This window comes from Centroberyx affinis, unplaced genomic scaffold, assembly GCF_046629955.1.
Source record: "Centroberyx affinis isolate AG114_WGS23_722 - 3 ecotype Tasmania unplaced genomic scaffold, CSIRO-AGI_Caff_v1 ptg001856l_1, whole genome shotgun sequence".
Taxonomy (NCBI): domain Eukaryota; kingdom Metazoa; phylum Chordata; class Actinopteri; order Beryciformes; family Berycidae; genus Centroberyx; species Centroberyx affinis.
The window spans coordinates 268317-286807 of NW_027280234.1; the positions used below are offsets into that span (position 1 = coordinate 268317).

Sequence of the window (18491 nt, forward strand, 5' to 3'; positions counted from 1 at the left end):
GTAAATTAATGTGTGGAGGTGAGTTTGAGTTGTGGATGGATAGACAGATGTTTGTAATAGATGGGGAGGATGAGGATGAGGATGAGAGCAAAGTGTAGGGGGCCCCAGAGTCACCTCATGTGCACAGGACCCATAGTTCTCAGCTACAGCCCTGCCAAGTTATAGATGTCAGTGGTTCCCAAAGTGGGGTGCGGGGACCTCCAGGGGTCCTTGAAGGGGTTCCAGGGTGTCCCTATGAAGCAGAATGAGGAGTAGTTCTATTCCACTGCATATAAATTGGTATAACGAGAGAATATACAAGGAGGACTGTTTTGATTACAGGTTTAACTGTATCCACATGTTGTTATCACCCCAGTAGTACAAATCCAAAGCCTAGTAAATCAAACTGTATCTAACAACAAAACTCAAAATCGTATCCTGTTTATGAAAAAGTTTGGAAGCCCCTGGATTTGTTGTGTAAATGCCTATAGTCTGAATCATGAGCAGGATATTGCTCTCTCGACCCTTATGAAATATTGATCTCCCTATTGGCAACTTGTTTCCCCACCAACTTGCTGTGAACTTGCTTTGGAAAACCCCCATCTATCGACAGTGTAAGAAAGTGCACCAGTCATTTGAAGAAGCTCATTCTATAGGAAAATGTCCAAGTCAGTTATATTAGGCTACAGGTTTATTTAGGCAGGTAACTTTATTTTTTTGGTCCATGTAGAGACAGTTGTAAATCATTTTCTAGACTGGTCCTGACTTCAGAATGAGACACATGCTTCCAGACGACTAATAGTGTTTATAATGAGCAATACAATTTATCCTGTCCAGAGTCGTGCAAGTTAGGTTGCAGATAGATGTTTAATGAATGCGTCAAAACAGCAAACTAGTTGAGAGGTGTTGATTGGAGACTTGTTTGTTCACTCTTAGAGATTTGAGAAGTGTTAAAATCTGATGAGTATGAACTTACATAAACACTGGGAAAGTGTTGACTTTTACACTCTAAGGATTAATTAACACTGGTGATTTTGCTGTAAGGACCTATTCCACGAGTCCGATGCAAAGTTTGCATATAGGTCTTTTTTTACATTTTTAAATCTCTTTGAATAATTTCTTATTACTGGAAGTTTTGGGCCTTCAGCTTCTAGAAACTGTTTTCTTTTGTCAGCCCGCAATTTAAACACACCGACTGAATTATTCTGCGTCAACTCCTTTGCTGGCAGTCTGTAGCAGACAGTTGTTAATCACCTCGTGTGTGTTGTGTAACTTTATCCCGGTTGTGTCCGTGTCTTGAGGTGGGGGTCCCAATCACGACTCCCGTCTCCCACCGCCGCGCACGATTTCACCGCTCACTTTTCCAGATGGAGGCTGTGTGTGTGTGTGTGTGTGTGTGTGTGTGTGTGTGTGTGTGTGTGTGTGTGTGTGTTTGTGTGTGTGTGTGTTTGTGTGTGTGTGTGTGTGTGCGTGTGTGTGTGTGTGTGTGTGTGTGTGTGTGTGTGTGTCGGAGGAGAATAGCAGAGATGTTTGTTTATACAAGGCCCTGGGTCCGGCCTTATCTGCTGCAGCCACTCACGCCGTGATTTCAGACTTTCTTCAGCGAGTAGTTTTTACGGGCCATTGTTTTGTCGACTGGTTTCTAAAGATACAGATATTTTCCTCCCACCTCATTAGAAACCGACTGGCGAGTTGTGATTTCAAAAGCCCCACTTCAACCCCACCCAAATTATGGCTTCGTTATTTAGTCCCGGGTGTCAAGCTATCAACATGACCACAGGTTTAAAATATGTTTAGGCCGTTCAATGATAGGAAAACACACAGTATTCGTTGTTTCAGCTGCTCATTATTTACCCATGTTTCTGACAAATGTTACATACAGTTTTAAATCTTAACATGCCGCAATTTTTCTATTTTGCTTTTATGCATTTGTTGAAGCAGGAGACAAATAATCCTTAGACTAATATAGATCTAGAAATATCAGATTAGGCTATTTCACCTATAAGAGGTCGAGGCCTTAAGCCAGATAGCCTCTCCATAATATCCATAATAGGGAACATAAGCAAGACATCTATATTGCAATAACCCTCATGAATAACCAGTAGGGAATAATCATTTTCCCTGACGAAATAATAACACTATCATGTTCCTTTAATATTCCTATAGGGCTTATAAGTGTGTCTGCGGCACTCAATAGTGAGTTTACAGTGGCCTTATTGTACTTTCTGTATGTCATTATAGTATTCCTGTAGTCTTTGGGACTCAATATTGAGTAAATGACATTATTGTAGGCTACTTTATTTGATATTAAATCTCCTACTATAATATTCCCACAGGGACGTGCGGTATAGTGTGTTTTGGGGCTCAGTAGTGAGTTTATAGTGACTTTATTGTACTTTATAGCATTTTCAATCTCCTATAGTTTTAGTATAACATTCCTATAATATTCCCACATGGACCCTGTGTGTCTGGTACTCAGTAGTGAGGTTATAGTGACTTTACTGTTACTTTATGGTACTTTTTGATCTCTGATGTTATTATAATGGTATAATATTCCTATAGTGTGTCTGTAATATTCAACAGTGAGTTTGAAGTAACCTTATAGTAGCCTACTTTATGGTATTTCTGTATCTCATATGGTACCATTATAATATTACTATAGGAAATCTTTGTAGTTTGCTTTAGTTTTGTTGTGATATTTGTATTTGTATAAAATGTACTACAGGTTTATTATAACTGATAGCAGAGTGATGGGAGTGAGTGATGGTCTTTTATGAATGAATGTTTGGTTGGCTGATCTGTCGTTGGGGAGTCGTGGTTGACGTCACGCCCTATTAAACCTCGCACTGGTCACGACGCAGAACGGGCGCGCGCCCCTCCCACCTCAGCTGCTTTATAATGGGACAGGGCCGGCTCGACACTGACCACTCTATTGTACGCTATCGGTAAAACAGGGAAGGAGCATTTGGCGACAAAAAAAGAAAGAGATGTACTGGGACACTATCATCAAGCCAGGCGACAGAAGCATAGAGAGCAAAGAAGCGAAAATAAAGGTAGGGTTTGTTTTTTCTTTTTTGTTTACATGGTTTGAATGTTAATTGGGTATGGGAACTTGCCATAGCTTAGATTGAGTGATGTCAAATTTGATTGTGTAGTTTTTATATGTTTAATTCAGAGCAAAGATAAAGAAAAACACATTGAATAGGCCATGGGCTAATATCTTGTCAGTCATCAGTAATTTATCCACTTTTTCCTCAGGAATTTAGCATTGAAGGTTGGGTTGCAAATAAGGTGCAAGGACTTTTCCATAGAGTTTAGTGAATTGACTCCCCTGCTTGTCCCTCTGCTCTCTTTCATTGGCCATGTAGACACTAATTAGCCAAAGCCACTTGCACTTCAAAGAAAACAGTTCACAGAGTGTCTGAAAATTCCACTGTGCAGATCTATACAAAGTTGTACCTTAAATCACTGAAACACAACCATCTGCTTGTTCTACACAGATGGAGATTTGCCAGTCTGGATATTACACAGAAGACTTCAGGACGCAGGAAGTGCCTGCTGGCTTTGACTTTGCATCATATGGTAAGTTGACTAACATTACTGCTTCACATGCGGACCAACAAAGTTTACAACCACCACCATGCCTCTCCTGATGTTATGGGTTTGATAATACAGGCTGCTAGTTTTAATCTCAGTCGTGACAGTAGATGTGGATGAAGATCTTTTGTGCGATCGGCCTCCCGCCTCTGTTTCCTCTGAACCTGAGCAGCTGAAGGACAGAGGAAATATTTTTGCAGTCAGTATCATCACATCTGTCAGAGCTTTCTACATGAGACCTTGACACCAGGGGCTCTTACTCAAACCAGGGGGCTGTGTCAGGATAATGGGGTGCCGGCATGTGTGTGTGTGTGTGTGTGTGTTTCCCCCACCATATGAAGAATGCCTGAATGGGCTGTGGTAGAGAGAGACAGAGAGAGAGAGAGAGAGAGAGACAGGGTGGTCAGGTTAAAGATACTCTCTGTGTTTTACTCCCTCTCTCCCTTCCCTAATCCTTTCCTCCAGACTTCCTCCTCCAACAGATTTAGAGCCCCCCTCCACCCCCACCCCCCTTCCCCCCCCACCCCCCTTCCCCCCCCTTTCCCTTCATCACTACTCTGTCACACTCCCTCCGCTGGCGTTTCCTCCTCTCTCTCCCCCCCTCCCTCCTTCGTTTCCTCCTCAGCCTCCACCTCCATCCATTGAGCTAAAAAATCTGAGGTGGTGCTTGAGAGCCTGGTGCTGATTCGGCAGTAAACAAATGGCGTTTTTTTTTTTCTTTGTGTCAACATCCAGCGTTGAGATAATAACCCAAACAATTAACCCGGGCTTGTAACTTCACCCCATCTTTTCCCTCTTTTTAATGGTGGGCTAAGCTGTGCATAACCTCCTCTTAAAGCCATGTACCCTGCCTGTGTTTCCTCCCCTGTCCTCACACACACTGACTCTCCCATCTGTGTGTATTGTGTGCAACCTCCAGACTGCCCTGGTGAAGACCTGTCTTTTCTGTTAGACAGTAAAGGCCCGGGACAGCAGCAGTACCTGGCGGAAACCTACGCAGAGCCACAGAAAAACCCTCGCCAGTACGACACCAAAGGTTAACACCCCAACTACAACATTACCCTCACGTAGAGTTGAGATTGTGTTCGATTTATCTGCCTCTGAATGAAATCTCACACTTTCCTTTCCTTGTTTCTCAGTGAGCACCAGCGACTCAACGCTCTTCAACCTGGACTCGTATCCAGAGTTCAACTGGTGGGCCTCGTATCCACACGGTGAGGCCCTGTCTCCAATTCTTGTTGACATTTGAATGAGTGTAATACTCACTAAAAAGGAGTCTTATTCTAATGACTAACTCTTTATTGTTGATATGTAGATGGGCTCACGTTAGACCAGCCCCAAGCGGGGTACCAGGAGTCTGCCCAGACCTACCAGAATCTTGTGCCCCAGAACGGACAGTTCAGCCCGGGCATGGAGGACGGCAGCAGCCCCTTCCTCCCTGGAAAAGGAGGAAATACATTACAAAGTAAGACATTTCATGCATAGATAGAAAAACATCCGTGTCCCTTGTTTTGATGATCGCCAGTGTTTTCCCTTTTGAAAGCCTAATGCTGCAGTTCGGTTTGTAACTCTGCTCTTCGCTCCAGGTGAGACAGACCAGAGCTATTCGTGTCACTCGGCTGAACTGTACGACTCCGAGGCACAGAGGCGGTCATCGTCCTTCTGGCCTGACTTCCCCTCTCCCGGCTTCACTGCCCCCCTGCCACACCCGCCTCCGGCCTCGTGTCCCTCGAACCCCGGGCCTCAGTCCGCGGAGCAGTACTGCCCCCGTGTGGCCAAACGCAAGACCACACACTCCCAGAGGCCAGACAGGGAGGGCCAGATGGTGGGAATGTCAGCTTACCCAGGTTAGACTTTGCTCTCTTGTCTCTTCGGTGCTGCTCTTTAACTCTGGTTTCAGGCGTAAGAGTTCATGTGCACGGATGTTTGTCAGCACACTCCAGTGATTTGTCATTCAAAAAAACATCTGTGTGTCTGGTTTAGGACAGCACATACTTATGTTACTTCAGTGCACTGTATTGTCACTTTTGGCTGACAACCTCATAACTCCAATCTTGGTGATTTTCATGTTTAACTTCAACTGAAGGATCGCATGATCCTTTATAGGATAAAAAAATTCTACAAGATTTATGGAACCCTTTCAAAACTAGTTGGATAAACTAAGAAATGTATGGTATGTATGGTCAAGCTAAAAACAAGGCTTTTTTTTCTCAGTTCCTGAAAATTGACATTTTGGAGATACAAGGTTCTCACCCAACAACAACGAGTTGATAACAACATATGACATATGTGTTGCTATCATGTTGCTAATATGTGTCACAAACTAGACACATGGGAGTGTTGAAAATTACACATTTTTCATCACTTTGCCCAAGACGTTTGTCTAAAACAGATGCAGGACACAGTCAGACAGGCATGTGATTGTCATTGTATGTCTATTATTTATCTAAAGTCTAATAGTGACATTTCTGAGTTGAATCAACTTCTTGTGCTGCATTCATTCAATCATTCATTCATCCATTCATTCATTTATTCAGGTTCTGGGCCCATCCAGCTGTGGCAGTTCTTACTGGAGTTGCTTCTGGACTCGGCCTGCCGTACCTTCATCTCCTGGACGGGAGATGGCTGGGAGTTTAAGATGTCTGATCCCACAGAGGTAAGACCATTTTACTGTTTTGGTTTAGAGCACCTGCTGAATACACTGGATGATGTTTTCAGGGTCTTTCTGATGTGTAATCTCACCTGAACCCACCTCTAATTGGTTCTGATCCGCCCAATAGGTGGCCAAGCGCTGGGGCCAGTGCAAGAACAAGCCCAAGATGAACTACGAGAAGTTGAGCCGCGGCCTGCGCTACTACTACCACAAGAACATCATCCACAAGACGGCGGGCAAGCGCTACGTCTACCGCTTTGTCTGCGACGTGCAGGGCATGCTGGGAAAGACGGCGCAGGAAGTCCTGGCCAGTCTGAACGTTTTGCCCACAAACACAGAAGCCTGGCAGTGTCCTGTGGTACCGGCAGCAACGTCAGAGCACAGCAGTGAAGCATGGGTGTCACAGTAGGGAGCGGGTGCCAGGACTGTTGGCTGTTCTTGTAGTCTTAATAGAAGGTGACCAGTACATGTTTACTGAGCCCTGCAGCCTACAAAGTGAACACTGACTTTTGTTAATTGATGTTGAATTCCCTCACTGGTGCGAAGAGATTCTAGGCAGAAAAGTAAGAGTCTTATTCCAAAATGTTACATATCAGTTTTGGAAAACCAAAAAGTTCACCATGCAATCATTTTGTAAGAGTAGGTGTCACCTTTTTCAAATCATGGATAATTTTGGAATGAAACTCTTCAAATATACCTGACCCATAAATGTATTGCTCCTCAACCTCAGTGGTAAATAGCAGTTTTTTTGGGGTATTTTAAGCACTATAAACGAGTGATTTTAGTAGCAGTTGGGGATCCATGTTTCCATTTGATGTGGTTCTATGAAGGCATTAATTTGTAAATAATGTTTATATGTTTCCTATGTAGAGGTTTGTGCATTTAGATTATTTTTTATACAAAACTCATGTCTACCTCTATTGCTAATCAGATTAAATAAACTGTGATGATTTTCAGTCCCTCACTGTGAAACTTTTAGCCTGTGTGATGACTGTTTCATGTAAATAAACTGTACATAAATGAGGATATGTGTGCAGAGTGTCATTCCATATAAAAGTAGGTGTACAAAAGCTGACTGTAGGCATTATTAATTTTATTTTCCAGTGGGATACTGTCTTCCATTGTGGAAATTGCTCCAGTATCCCCATAATATTTCTATAGGGATTTGTCTATAGCTTATAGTGATTTTATATTAACCTTAAACCATAAACCTTTTATGGTTTTCATCTCCTAATTAGATTACACTACATTAGATTATTAGATTACATAAAAAATAGACAAGACAAAATGAATGAATGATAAATAGATTAAATGAAACTTAAATGATCCCTGTGGGAAAATTTGGCCTTTGCAGCACCAAGTAGTGACAGTCTGAAAACAATTGTGTAGGCTATAAATAAGAATAAAGCTGGGGGTATATTTGTTTAGATTAATGATTTTAGCAGCAGTTGGGGCCATGTTTCCATTTAATGTCTTGCCCTACCTCTCTTGATAATCAAATTAAAGAAATTGATGATTTTCAGTCATTCAATCATTCTCATATGATTGCTTTTAATATAGTATTTTGTATATAGTAATATAGTATTTCCTAAAAATGTATTGTAGGATTTATTACAGGATTATTACTCATTATAAGAGCTAGTAACGAGGTAACAGGTCTTCACAGGACTCTGTATGCTCACAGGTTGCAGACTGCTGCCTATACTTCCGTATACCTAATGCATCCTTCACGTGCTGCTCGTAAGCGCCTCTCCCCAGGTCGTAAATAAAAGTTGATGTAGCTTTATGTAATAATCAAGCGGCATAGGCTACAATGTATTGAATGCCAAATAATAGCACTACTAAAATGTAACACTTTCACCATCAGCTGTTCACAGTTCCCAGATCTCGGCAACTCGGTATTGACACTGACACTCTCCCCCAGTTGTATTTACCACTTTGTAAGAACGTTCATGTGACAACGCTCCTGTCATAATTACGAGTTTTCCAACAGCATTTGAAGGCAACACGCCTTTTATGGGCTGTACATGGAGAAGCGAGTGCATGCCTACAGCCTATTCTTCCCTGAAGAAGCCCATAGCCAACCCGGTCATTAGACGCTGCTGGGTGCGTCTCACCTCTTCCACGGTTAGCTGGCCTTGAGAATAAGACTGTTGGTATATAGAACGGCTATTTGCTGCTCGGAGATTGATGAGAAATGCCCCTCAAAACTATCAAAAATGCTATAAAAGACATGCTGGAGGACCTGGGGGAGAACCAGCTGAAGAAGTTCCGCTCCCAGCTGCTGGACCGCAGGGAAGAGCCGCGGGTCAGACGCAGAGCCGTGGAGAACAAAGACATCTACGACATCTCGGACGTTTTGGTCTCAACCTTCACCGAGCCCGGAGCCCTTAAAGTGTCTCTGGAGATACTGAGAGAGATTGGCTTCAACGAGGAGGCAGACAGACTCGGTGAGTTGAACCCAGCAGAGGCATGGAAACGAATATTAAGCTGCAGCCAGTGGATCATTAAAGCCTGTTTGCATATCAATTAGAATGAATGAATGAATTGGAAAAAGTGAATGGATTTCAGTTCAAAAAGCTCAAGCCAAAGGCTGTACATTAGCCCGCGTATTAATTTTACTTTCAGTTTTGAACATATGCAACTGCATTCACGTCGACCATGCCTGTGTAAATGGTAAAATAATAACTGTATTAATAGGACGTTTCTAAACCAAAAGTGCTTCACCATTAGGCTGCACGACAGACAAAACACACGGAAACAAAGTTACAAGAAACGCAGCGGCATAAGCAAAGACATAAACATAAGTTTGTGTGAAGGCGGGCTGTGGGTGGAGGCTATATGCAGGAAGTATCAAATTATTTTTGTACTAATCAGCATTGTGTCTCTGTCTGTATTTTTGCAGCCAAAGAGACAAGTGGAGGATCTTCGACAGCTGATTCCAGTAATTGTGAGTGGATTTCTCTGAACATTGGGCTTTAGATGCTGTTGTAGCGGTGTTTTTGAATTTCACATTAAGTTAGGCCTATTTAATGAACCTTTCCTGAACCCAATGAACCCTTTTTCCTGGGCTGAACTTTGTTCTCCCTGTACTTATGTTAGTGTAGGCTACTATTCATTTATTTATGTTAGAACTGACATTTTGTTAACTATACTTTATGGAAAATAGAAATATGTATATAATCTAAGAAGTATACTGTTCATATTGTTATGCAATTTTAATTTTCGTTAAATGTCTTGCAGGATCCTCAGCTGAAGCCCAAGGTGTGGTTGAGGTGTCCCTGAATTCTGATTGGCCACCCTTGCTGCAACCCCAAATTGTCTTGCGCATCATCGGCAACTCTGATTCACACGTCATCACCAGAAATGTAAGATTGCGTTGTTTTAAGTGACCAAGGTGCCTTTTTGACGCAATTAAGGCTACTGTAGAGCATGATATGCAGGTGCTGATATTATTTGTCCCCTGATATTTCACATTCCAGTCTGTTTTTCCACCTAAATAATCGTTTGACAATGCAAGTCAAATGAGTCAAATTGCTTATTCAAACTTATTTGCTGATTATTGGGAATGTTCGATTGATTAAAAACAATAAAAATCCTATTTCATGGCTCATTTTTAACGTTTTTGTTTTTCAAAACGATTGCTGGTGTCAAAGAAAATCAGTTTATGGGCCACTATTCCTGTTACATGACTGTTATATGAGTCATCTTATTAGACTAGACTTAGACTTAATTTTCTGTGTTTTTGAAATATTTATCGATGAATTTCAGACGGCAACATTTTGGATATAGAACATTTGATATGTAGCGTTTTGCAATGAAACCCTTCATTTTGCAATTCTTCAAAAGTAAAGTAGCCTGATACAAGCTGATTACAGCCTGATATTAACTCAAATCAGTCAACCATAGTCTAAGTCATTTTTCATTCCCTTTCTCCTCAGAGAAGCACTTTGTGGATAAACACAGGACGAGCTGATCAAGAGAGTGAGCATGGTCGAACCAATCTCGGATGTTGTCGACCAAGAATGTTACGATAATGTCAGATCTAAACCTACCACTCAGGATAAGATGAGGGAACTTATAAAACATATATAAAACACTGAATGCCAGTGGAGACAGAGGCAAAGATATATTCTACAATATCCTTGAGCAACAGGAGAAATTTCTTATGGTTGTACAAAAAGCAGCTTGAAAGACTCACATCTCATTCAAAATAATTCCTACTTTGTCATCAATAATAAACTATGTTTCTCTTCATCCTCTTCTGTGGTTCTTGTTCGCTGAATAAGTGTAAAAACTGTCGAATAAACTGTCGAAACATCGAATTAAGAGACCAAGCCAATCATAAGCTACAATGAAATGTTTAATGTTTAAATCTACTTTTAAATGAGTTCAATGTTCTGCCAAAATACGCTACAGAACATTATAAATCTGGCTAAAATACGGAACAGACGGATGCGTAGTCAAATGAAGTGTTGCGTATCTCCAGAGTTGCGGCTCAGATCCAGCTTTGTGGTAGGCTACTGTGACCTGACACATTTAATACTGGTAATGCTTTGGAAGGGTTGTGTATTGTATTTGGTATGGTGTTGGTGCAATAGGCTATTCGAAATTGATCAAACACATTAGGTTCATACAAAAAAACAAAACAAAAACATCGGGCTCGGGCTGAGAATTCTCATAAGCCTTGGGGATTGGGCCGGGCTAGGGCCTAGTTTTATATTTTCTAAAGGTGCAACCAGGTTTTGTTGGGGTGGGGGGACAGCAGCAGCAGCACATCGAATTAAGAGACCTTGCTAATCATAAACTACAATAAAAAGCAATGTTTAAATCTACTTTTAAATGAGTTCAATGTTCTGGCATCTCTCACGTCTCTCAGATCCTCAGGCAAGACATTCCATCTATCTCTATCTGATGTGATCAATAAACAGAAATGGACATTACTATGCTTTTCAATTTTTTATTGAAAAATAGTGCTTATGCAAGAGAGCAAGGGAGAAAATAAGCATAAACTAATACAACCAAACTCCATCACATTTCCAACATATTAACTATTGTCATTCTGTGATTTAAATTCCTGAAGCTGCCCAAAGAGGAGCAGCAGTGCGTACAGACAGTAAAAACAGACAGTAAAAACAGACAGTAAAAACACCATGCTGAAGCAATAGGCAGTGGTGAAGTACATAACCTATAATGTCGAATGAACCCATGTTGGTCTGGTTTGTCATGAGCACTATGTTATCATCACATGAAATATCTTAACAGTAATTCACAAGAAAAAAAAATTACATTGTGGTTCACTAGTTACGTTTTAATTATGAAGTAAATTAATCATTGAATAACCACTAATTGATACATGAGTTAGCTAGCTTATAGTCACTATTAAGTAATATGCTGATAAGTGATTAAACACTTACTAATGAATGAAGAACCATATTGTTATCATTTTGTCACAGTGTCAGAGTGTTCATTACCTCTCTGATAGCCACTGGTAATTAATGAATTATGCCACAGTTTAGAGTGGCTACAAGTCTTCGCCCCACTGGGGCTGCAGCCGAAACAGGGGCGGAAGCCACAGCCAGGGCCTGGGCATGGAGGAGGGACCGGGACTGGTGCTGGAGCTGGAGGTGGAGGTGGAGGTAAGGATGGGGCCTGGACAGGAGTGGGGAGGCATGCACAATTACCTCCAAGGGATTTCATGGATGGAAAATGGATCAGTATGGTGTCCATCTCTGTCTCCGTTCGCCCCAGGAAGGGGGGTGGGGGTGTACGTCATCCAAAGCTGCAGGGGGGAAACAAAAGATACATGCATCACCAAATTATCTATAAACCATGCTTTTAAGAGAGGAAATGAATGGATTCAAGTAGAGCAATAACGTACAATAAAAGCATTATAAGGGGAATTTGGGTATGATGAGGTGGTAAGGTGGAGACTGCAACTAGTGATCAAAGCGAATAAGAGCCAGTGAAGCTTTGTTAGAGGAAAAGATTATGAAGACAATATGTAGCTAGAGTGATACTACAGGTTCTACAGCAAGCCGTTACTTATCAGCAGCAGAGATGAGTAACACTACACCAAATGCAGGAACAAGAGGCCTTTAACAACATACACAATATAATTTTAGTATTAGTCACTGATGAGAAAACACTTACTGTACTCTGCTGGCTGATTCCTTGCTGTCTGCCTGTGGGACCACGCTGGTGGCTGTGCGGGGGCTCTACTGGTGGTTTTCCTGGCTGACCTGGAGCTGGCAGCCATCGTGGCAGCTGCAGCATCCACAGTCTCCGCCTGGTCGCGGTGCCGAATGTATTTGATGGCAATGTCCATTTTGGTCCCTGGGTCGCTGGTCTGCCTCCGGAGGAAGTTGATATAGCTATGTAAATCAGAAGATTGATATATTGCATTTTGACGTCTGCTTGCACAACAACACCTATATCCACCACAATTCACTTAGTATGCATTCAATCATACCTGATTTTTTCCTTGTCCTTGGATTCATACAGACTCTGCAGCGTCTCAGATCGATACTTCCCAAAGCCAACAAGGTCCTGTCCCTCCTGACCTGGCGGGAGGGATCTGACTTTGGCTTCCCCTAACGCCCGGTGAAACCTGACTTCTTTCACAAAATCAGGGCAGGCACGCGAGTAGCGAGTCAAGGCATCCTTAAGATAAAAACACAGACTGTTGTTATTATTATAGCTCTTTCTATATCATTCATATTTATCATGGCACAAAGTAATGATTTAGGCTTAGGCAGTTTAATGACCATACAGCCAAGGCTGGTGGAATCTGCTTTTTGTACATCATGGCATTCAGCTCAACCAACATCAACAACACACTGGACACAGCACACAACATGTATCACACAATGAATGAGTTATACCACTTTGCACAGCAAACATGAACAGACAAACAGTGGATGTTGGACATAACTAGCTATAGGGATCAGTGTGAGGAATTCAAAGTCCATATTTGAAGTGGGATGATTAGGTGGGCAGATCTGTAGCGTTTCCCAGAGCACAGTAGCTGGAAAACGAGGTGAGAAGGTTGAGTGGGGTCAGAAATTATTTTCTTTGTACTTTCAACTGTACAGTGACTCCTTACATTGACTCCATCTCCACTAGGGCACTGTACCTTGTTGGCCATCAGATGAGATGCTGTGCCTTTACTAGCCACCAGGTATGCAGTGTAGCCCACGTCGTTCTCCAACAGCCATTTGAAGGTCTGACCCTGGTACTGGCCGAACTGAATCGTGTAGCGGCTCAGAACGAGCATGTTGTTACCAGGGTCACCGCCCTCAGAGACGACGCGGGCCTCAGCTTCAGCCTCCACCTCTTCTGGCCCCTTGGCTGGCCGGCCAGCTTGTTGCCGGCGGCCGGCCACATGGTTGCGAGCCTCCTGTGTCGCCTCCATCACCAGCTCCCCTTTCGGGTTCCTACGGAAGATAGGATTCCCCGTCTAGGAAAAGGCACAGAAATGAAAATAAATGGAAAACATCAATGCAAGGTATCATTTATAATGGACAACAACATGTTAAAGAGCAGAGTATTTGCATTTCTATGCAGTTGAACTTACATCTAGACAGGCTTTGGTTCGTGAATCTGTATAAGAGAAAGCAAGGCAAGTTTATTTATATAGCACATTTCATACACATCGGCAATTCAAAGTGCTGTAGGCTACATAAAAGAAAAATAAAGATATAAAAGACATAAAAAGTGCAAGTGCATTAAAATCACATTTAAAAAGACATTGCAAAAAGATATTAAAAAAAAAAGCATTGCACTACATTTTTTAAAAAGCCCTGGTGAACACCTGTTAACCCCTGATTTGAAGGATTCTAAAGTGGAGGCAGACCTAAGATTTTCTGGAAGTTTGTTCCAGGCATGAGGAACATAAAAACTAAAAGCGGCTTCTCCATGCTTTGTTCTGACCCTGGGAACAGTAAGTAGACCAGTACCTGAATACCTGAGGGGTCTGGCAGGTTCATAACACTCAAGATCAGAAATGTAAGTTGGTCCTAAACCATTTAGTGCTTTATAAACATGCACCAGAATTTTAAACTCAATTCTTTGGCACACAGGAAGCCAGTGCAGTGACCTCAGCAGTGGAGTGGTCATTTTCTTAGTCCTGGTTTGAACCCATGGCAGCAGCTTTCTGGATGTGTTGCAGTTCTCTAATAGCGTTTTTAGAGAGACCTGTAAAGACACTATTACAATAGTCAAGCCTACTAAAAATAAATGCATGAATACGTTTTCCGAGGTCCTGCTTGGACATGAAGAGAAAGAGAATGGAATAGTGAAAGACCAATATAAGGTTATTCATCTTATGTGAAGAATTGGAGCTATTGACAGTGGGCAATATGCACTGTGAAACCCAACCAATATCCACAGTGCTCACTTTCAACATTACATTTTTCTAGATTGTTGACCATTACTTTAAAGTTTTATTTTGTAGATCATTCCATAAATGCTTTAGAATTTAAAGCATTTTAAAACAAATCTATGCTTTAGAATTTAAATCATTTATCATTTACATTTCAATCACATAAATTACATTTTCATTCTGTGTGAAATAATCCTCCATAACGTGTTTTGTTATTTAAAATGTGCTAACCATATGGCCGATTTTCCCTTCCTATACACGTGTGGCTTGGCGGGCATGGATAGACAGACACTGGCACTGGCGTGGCAGTCATGGGTAGACACCATTTTACTCAAAACGAAACTTAAAAGAAGCGGGCTACTGCCACTGTATCTACACTGTTTCTAGCTTGAGCTTTTTAAATTGAAATCCATCCTCTTTTTTCCAGTTCATTACAGTCCGTTATCACTAACTGATACAGCCTACATGCTTTAAGCTGGAGCAGCCTCGGTCGTTTAGGCTGCAGCTCACTCACCGAGTCTCTCTGCCTCCTCGTTGCAGCCAATGTCTCTCAGTATCTCCGTAGACACTGCAAGGGCTCCGGACTCTCTGAAGGTTGAAACCAAGACGTCTGAGATGTCGTAGACATCTTTGTTCTCCACGGACCTGCGTCTGACCCGCGGCTCTTCCCTGCGGTCCAGCAGCTTTGAGCAGAACTTCCTCAGCTGGCTCTCCCTCAGGTCCTCTAGGATGTCTATTAGAGCACTTTTGATAGTGTTGCGGGACATTTCTCATCAATCTCTCAGCAGTAAAATGTCGTCCTGTTTGGCGTCAGTCTTATTCTAGAGGCCACCTGACCATGAAAGAGAGCGCGCCCTTTTTTTTCTTTTTTTTTTTTTTCTTTTTTTTTTTTGGATTAGGCGCCTCCTGACGAAGAAAACATGGGCTGTTCCCATAGGCTGTTCAAGTTGAAGTTTGCAACCAATTAGCAGTTTATGATGAAGATACGTCAAAGGGAGCGCGTGTTTTTGTAGAGCGTGTAGCCTACTCGATGTGCCAGATCTGTGCGTCTTCTTTGGGACAACACACATTGTGTTACTTTTTATGACACATTTTAATACAGCAGCTTGTGCTGAAAGGTAACACAAAGGTGCATGTGTGTCTGCGTTGCCCCAAAGAAGACACATATGTTAAAAAAATGACAAGTGTTTTAAGAGTGGTACCTACACACCGGCAGCAACGTCAGAACAGCGAAGCATCAGTGTCACATTAGGGAACGGGTGCCAGGACTGTTGGCTGTTCTTGTGTTAATGGCAGGTGACCACTAGGCCTACATAGGCTATGTATTGAGTTGTGCATGTTTCAAAGAGATCTGGACTGGGATGAGTTTCAGTCCCTCACTGTGAAGGTTTTATCCTGTGTGATGATTGTTCCATGTAAATAAAGTGTACATAAATGAGGATATGTGTGAAGATTACAAGTAACAGCTGATTAAATAAACTGCCATACCTCAACCTATCCTGCCTGGAAATGATCTTTTTCCTGGGCTGGACTTTTATTTATTTTTTAAGTTTTCTGATCATTAGAAAGAACTGACATTTTGTTTACTTTAGGGAAAACAGAAATGTGTATATAGGGCCATCTAAGAACTATACTATTATTATATTATTATGCAATTTTAATTTTCATTAAATGTCTTGCAGGATCCTCAGCTTGAACCCAAGGTGTGGCTGGGGTGTCATGAATTGGCTGATCATGAATTCTGATTGGCCACCTTTGCTGCAACCCCAAAGACTGAGGGTTGAATTTTCAATTTGAATTTTTTGTGTTTTTGAAATATTGATTGATGAATTTCAGACAGCAACTAGGATATAGAAAATTGTATATGTAGCGTTTTGCAATGAAACCCTTCAGTTTGCAATTCTTCAAAAGAAAGTAGCCTGATACAAGCTGATTACAGCCTGATATTAACTCAAATCAGTCAACCATGAGTCATTTTTCACTCCCTTTCTCCTCAGAGAAGCACTTTGGATACCTTGTGGATAAACATCAGGATGAGCTGATCAAGAGAGTGAGCATGATCGCACCAATCTTGGATAAGCTCTTGACCAAGGAAGTTATCAAACAAGAAGCTTACAATGATGTCAGATCTAAACCTACCACTCAGGAGCAGATGAGGGACCTTTATAAAACACTGCCAGTGGCGATAGAGGCAAAGATATCTAATACGATATCCTTGAGCAACAGGAGAAATGTCTTATAGTTGTACAAAAAGCAGCTTGAAAGACTCACCTCTTCAAAATAATTTTGATTTTGTCATCCATAATAAACTATGTTTCTCTTCATCCCCTTCTGTGGTTCTTGTTCTTTGAATAAGTGAAAAAACTGTCCTACAAACAATACATGAAGCAATTCTACTAATGTATTACAGTTTACAAATCATTCAATTAACAGCTTAATCGATTTTCAACAGATTCTATTGTATTCATTGCCCAAATAATCAAGAAAAGATCTGAGAGTTTTATCTTTTCTAAAGGTGAAACCAGGTTTTGTTGGGGTGGGGGGACAGCAGCAGCAGTACATCAAATTAAGAGACCTAGCTAATCATAAAATACAATAAAAAGCAATGTTTAAATCTACTTTTAAATGAGTTCAGTGTTCTGGCATCTCTCACGTCTCTCAGATCCTCAGGCAAGAGATTCCATCTATATCTTATGTGATCAATAAATAGAAATGGACATTACTATCCTTTTCAAATTTTTTTCAATTTTTTTTTATTGAACGATAGTGCTTAAAATGCGCCACAATGCAAGAGAGAAAATAGAAGTAAAGAACTGAAACAACCAACCTCCATCACATTTCCAACATATTAACCATTGTCATGCCGTCATTTAAATTCCTGAAGCTGCCAAAATAGGAGCAGCAGACAGTAAAAACACCACATTGAAGCAATAGCCAGTGGTGAAGTACATGATCTATAATTCTGAATGAACCCATGTTGGTCTGGTTTGTCATGAGAACTACGTTATCATCACATGAAATCAGTCAACAGTAATTCACAAGAAAAATAAATAATCCAGAAATGCCCCACAATGTTGAATGAACTGATGGGTAAAACTTTACATTACGGTTCGGTAGTTAATATTTAATTATGTAGTGAATTAATCATTGAATACCCACTAATTGCTACATTAGTTAGCTACTCACTACCTCTCAGTCACTATAAAGTAATATGCTGATAAGTGATTAAACACTTATTGATGAATCAACAACTGTATTGTTAACTGACAGCTTCATTTATCATTTTGTCACAGTTTATGAGTTCATTACCCCTCTGATAGCCACTGGTAATTATAATGCTAATGAATTATGTAATGAGTATGCTTATAAAGAAGTAACATGGGAACATAGTAGTTATATGTTTGTGCCACTAACTACACTAATCATGTGTGGCTACATTTGCGGCTCCATGGTGCAACAGTCCTGAGGCTGACCGGCTCATCCTCCATCATGTGCAGATGTTCAGTCTTCCTTATCATGCTAAAGAGTTGTCTTTATGTTTTGAATATTAATCATTCCTTGCTTATTGTTACTTGACTTGACAAAAAGGACAAGGGGCGGAACGGTGTCCGTCTCTGTCTCCTCTTTGGGTTCCTCTGGCGGCAGTTGGAGCGGAACGGGGCCGGTCTGTACGTCATCCCAGGCCTCAGGAGAAAACCGAGGACACATGCATCACCAAATTATCTACAAATCATGCTTTTAAGATAGGATGGATACAAGTACAGCAATAATGTAAAATAAAAGCATTGTAAGGGGAATTTGGGTATGATGAGGTGGAGAGATGGAGACTGCAACCACTGATCAAAGCAGCACCAGTGAAGCTTTGTTAACAATGGCTAC

The 18491-nt window shown here is 41.4% G+C and overlaps 2 protein-coding genes across 4 annotated transcripts; one reads left to right on the forward strand and one right to left on the reverse strand.

Moving 5' to 3' along the window:
* Positions 1-2923: 2923 nt before the first annotated feature.
* etsrp (ETS1-related protein) lies at positions 2924-7203 on the forward strand. 3 transcript variants are annotated; one of them, XM_071529966.1, is made up of 8 exons: positions 2924-3032; positions 3480-3561; positions 4496-4612; positions 4716-4790; positions 4892-5041; positions 5163-5423; positions 6114-6232; positions 6357-7203. In XM_071529966.1, exons 1-8 carry the CDS (start codon positions 2967-2969, stop codon positions 6636-6638), a joined length of 1152 nt encoding a protein of 383 aa, XP_071386067.1. In that variant the 5' UTR covers positions 2924-2966; the 3' UTR covers positions 6639-7203. The 3 variants fall into 3 exon arrangements, with proteins under 3 accessions (XP_071386067.1, XP_071386068.1, XP_071386069.1); XM_071529967.1 differs by having other exon boundaries at positions 4496-4598; positions 4720-4790; positions 5133-5423; XM_071529968.1 differs by having other exon boundaries at positions 4529-4612.
* A 4004-nt stretch (positions 7204-11207) lies between these two features.
* On the reverse strand, positions 11208-15428 carry LOC139653015 (uncharacterized). Its single transcript, XM_071529961.1, has 6 exons — positions 15127-15428; positions 13806-13831; positions 13365-13688; positions 12702-12892; positions 12383-12603; positions 11208-12011 (listed from the first exon to the last, which is right to left on the reverse strand). The coding sequence occupies exons 1-6, from the start codon at positions 15377-15379 to the stop codon at positions 11944-11946; spliced, it is 1083 nt and encodes a 360-aa protein (XP_071386062.1). The 5' UTR covers positions 15380-15428; the 3' UTR covers positions 11208-11943.
* Positions 15429-18491: the final 3063 nt, after the last annotated feature.

Excerpts from the sequence above, each read along its gene's own strand:
- etsrp (XM_071529967.1), top strand. The coding sequence starts at position 2,967 with ATGTACTGGGACACTATCATCAAGCCAGGCGACAGAAGCATAGAGAGC. Across the intron at positions 5,042-5,132 it reads AGGAGGAAATACATTACAAA|TTCGGTTTGTAACTCTGCTC; the intron begins GTAAGACATTTC and ends CTAATGCTGCAG. Across the intron at positions 6,233-6,356 it reads AGATGTCTGATCCCACAGAG|GTGGCCAAGCGCTGGGGCCA; the intron begins GTAAGACCATTT and ends TCCGCCCAATAG.
- LOC139653015 (XM_071529961.1), bottom strand. The coding sequence starts at position 15,379 with ATGTCCCGCAACACTATCAAAAGTGCTCTAATAGACATCCTAGAGGAC. Across the intron at positions 12,604-12,701 it reads AAGGACAAGGAAAAAATCAG|CTATATCAACTTCCTCCGGA; the intron begins GTATGATTGAAT and ends TGATTTACATAG. Across the intron at positions 12,012-12,382 it reads GAATCAGCCAGCAGAGTACA|CTTTGGATGACGTACACCCC; the intron begins GTAAGTGTTTTC and ends TCCCCCCTGCAG.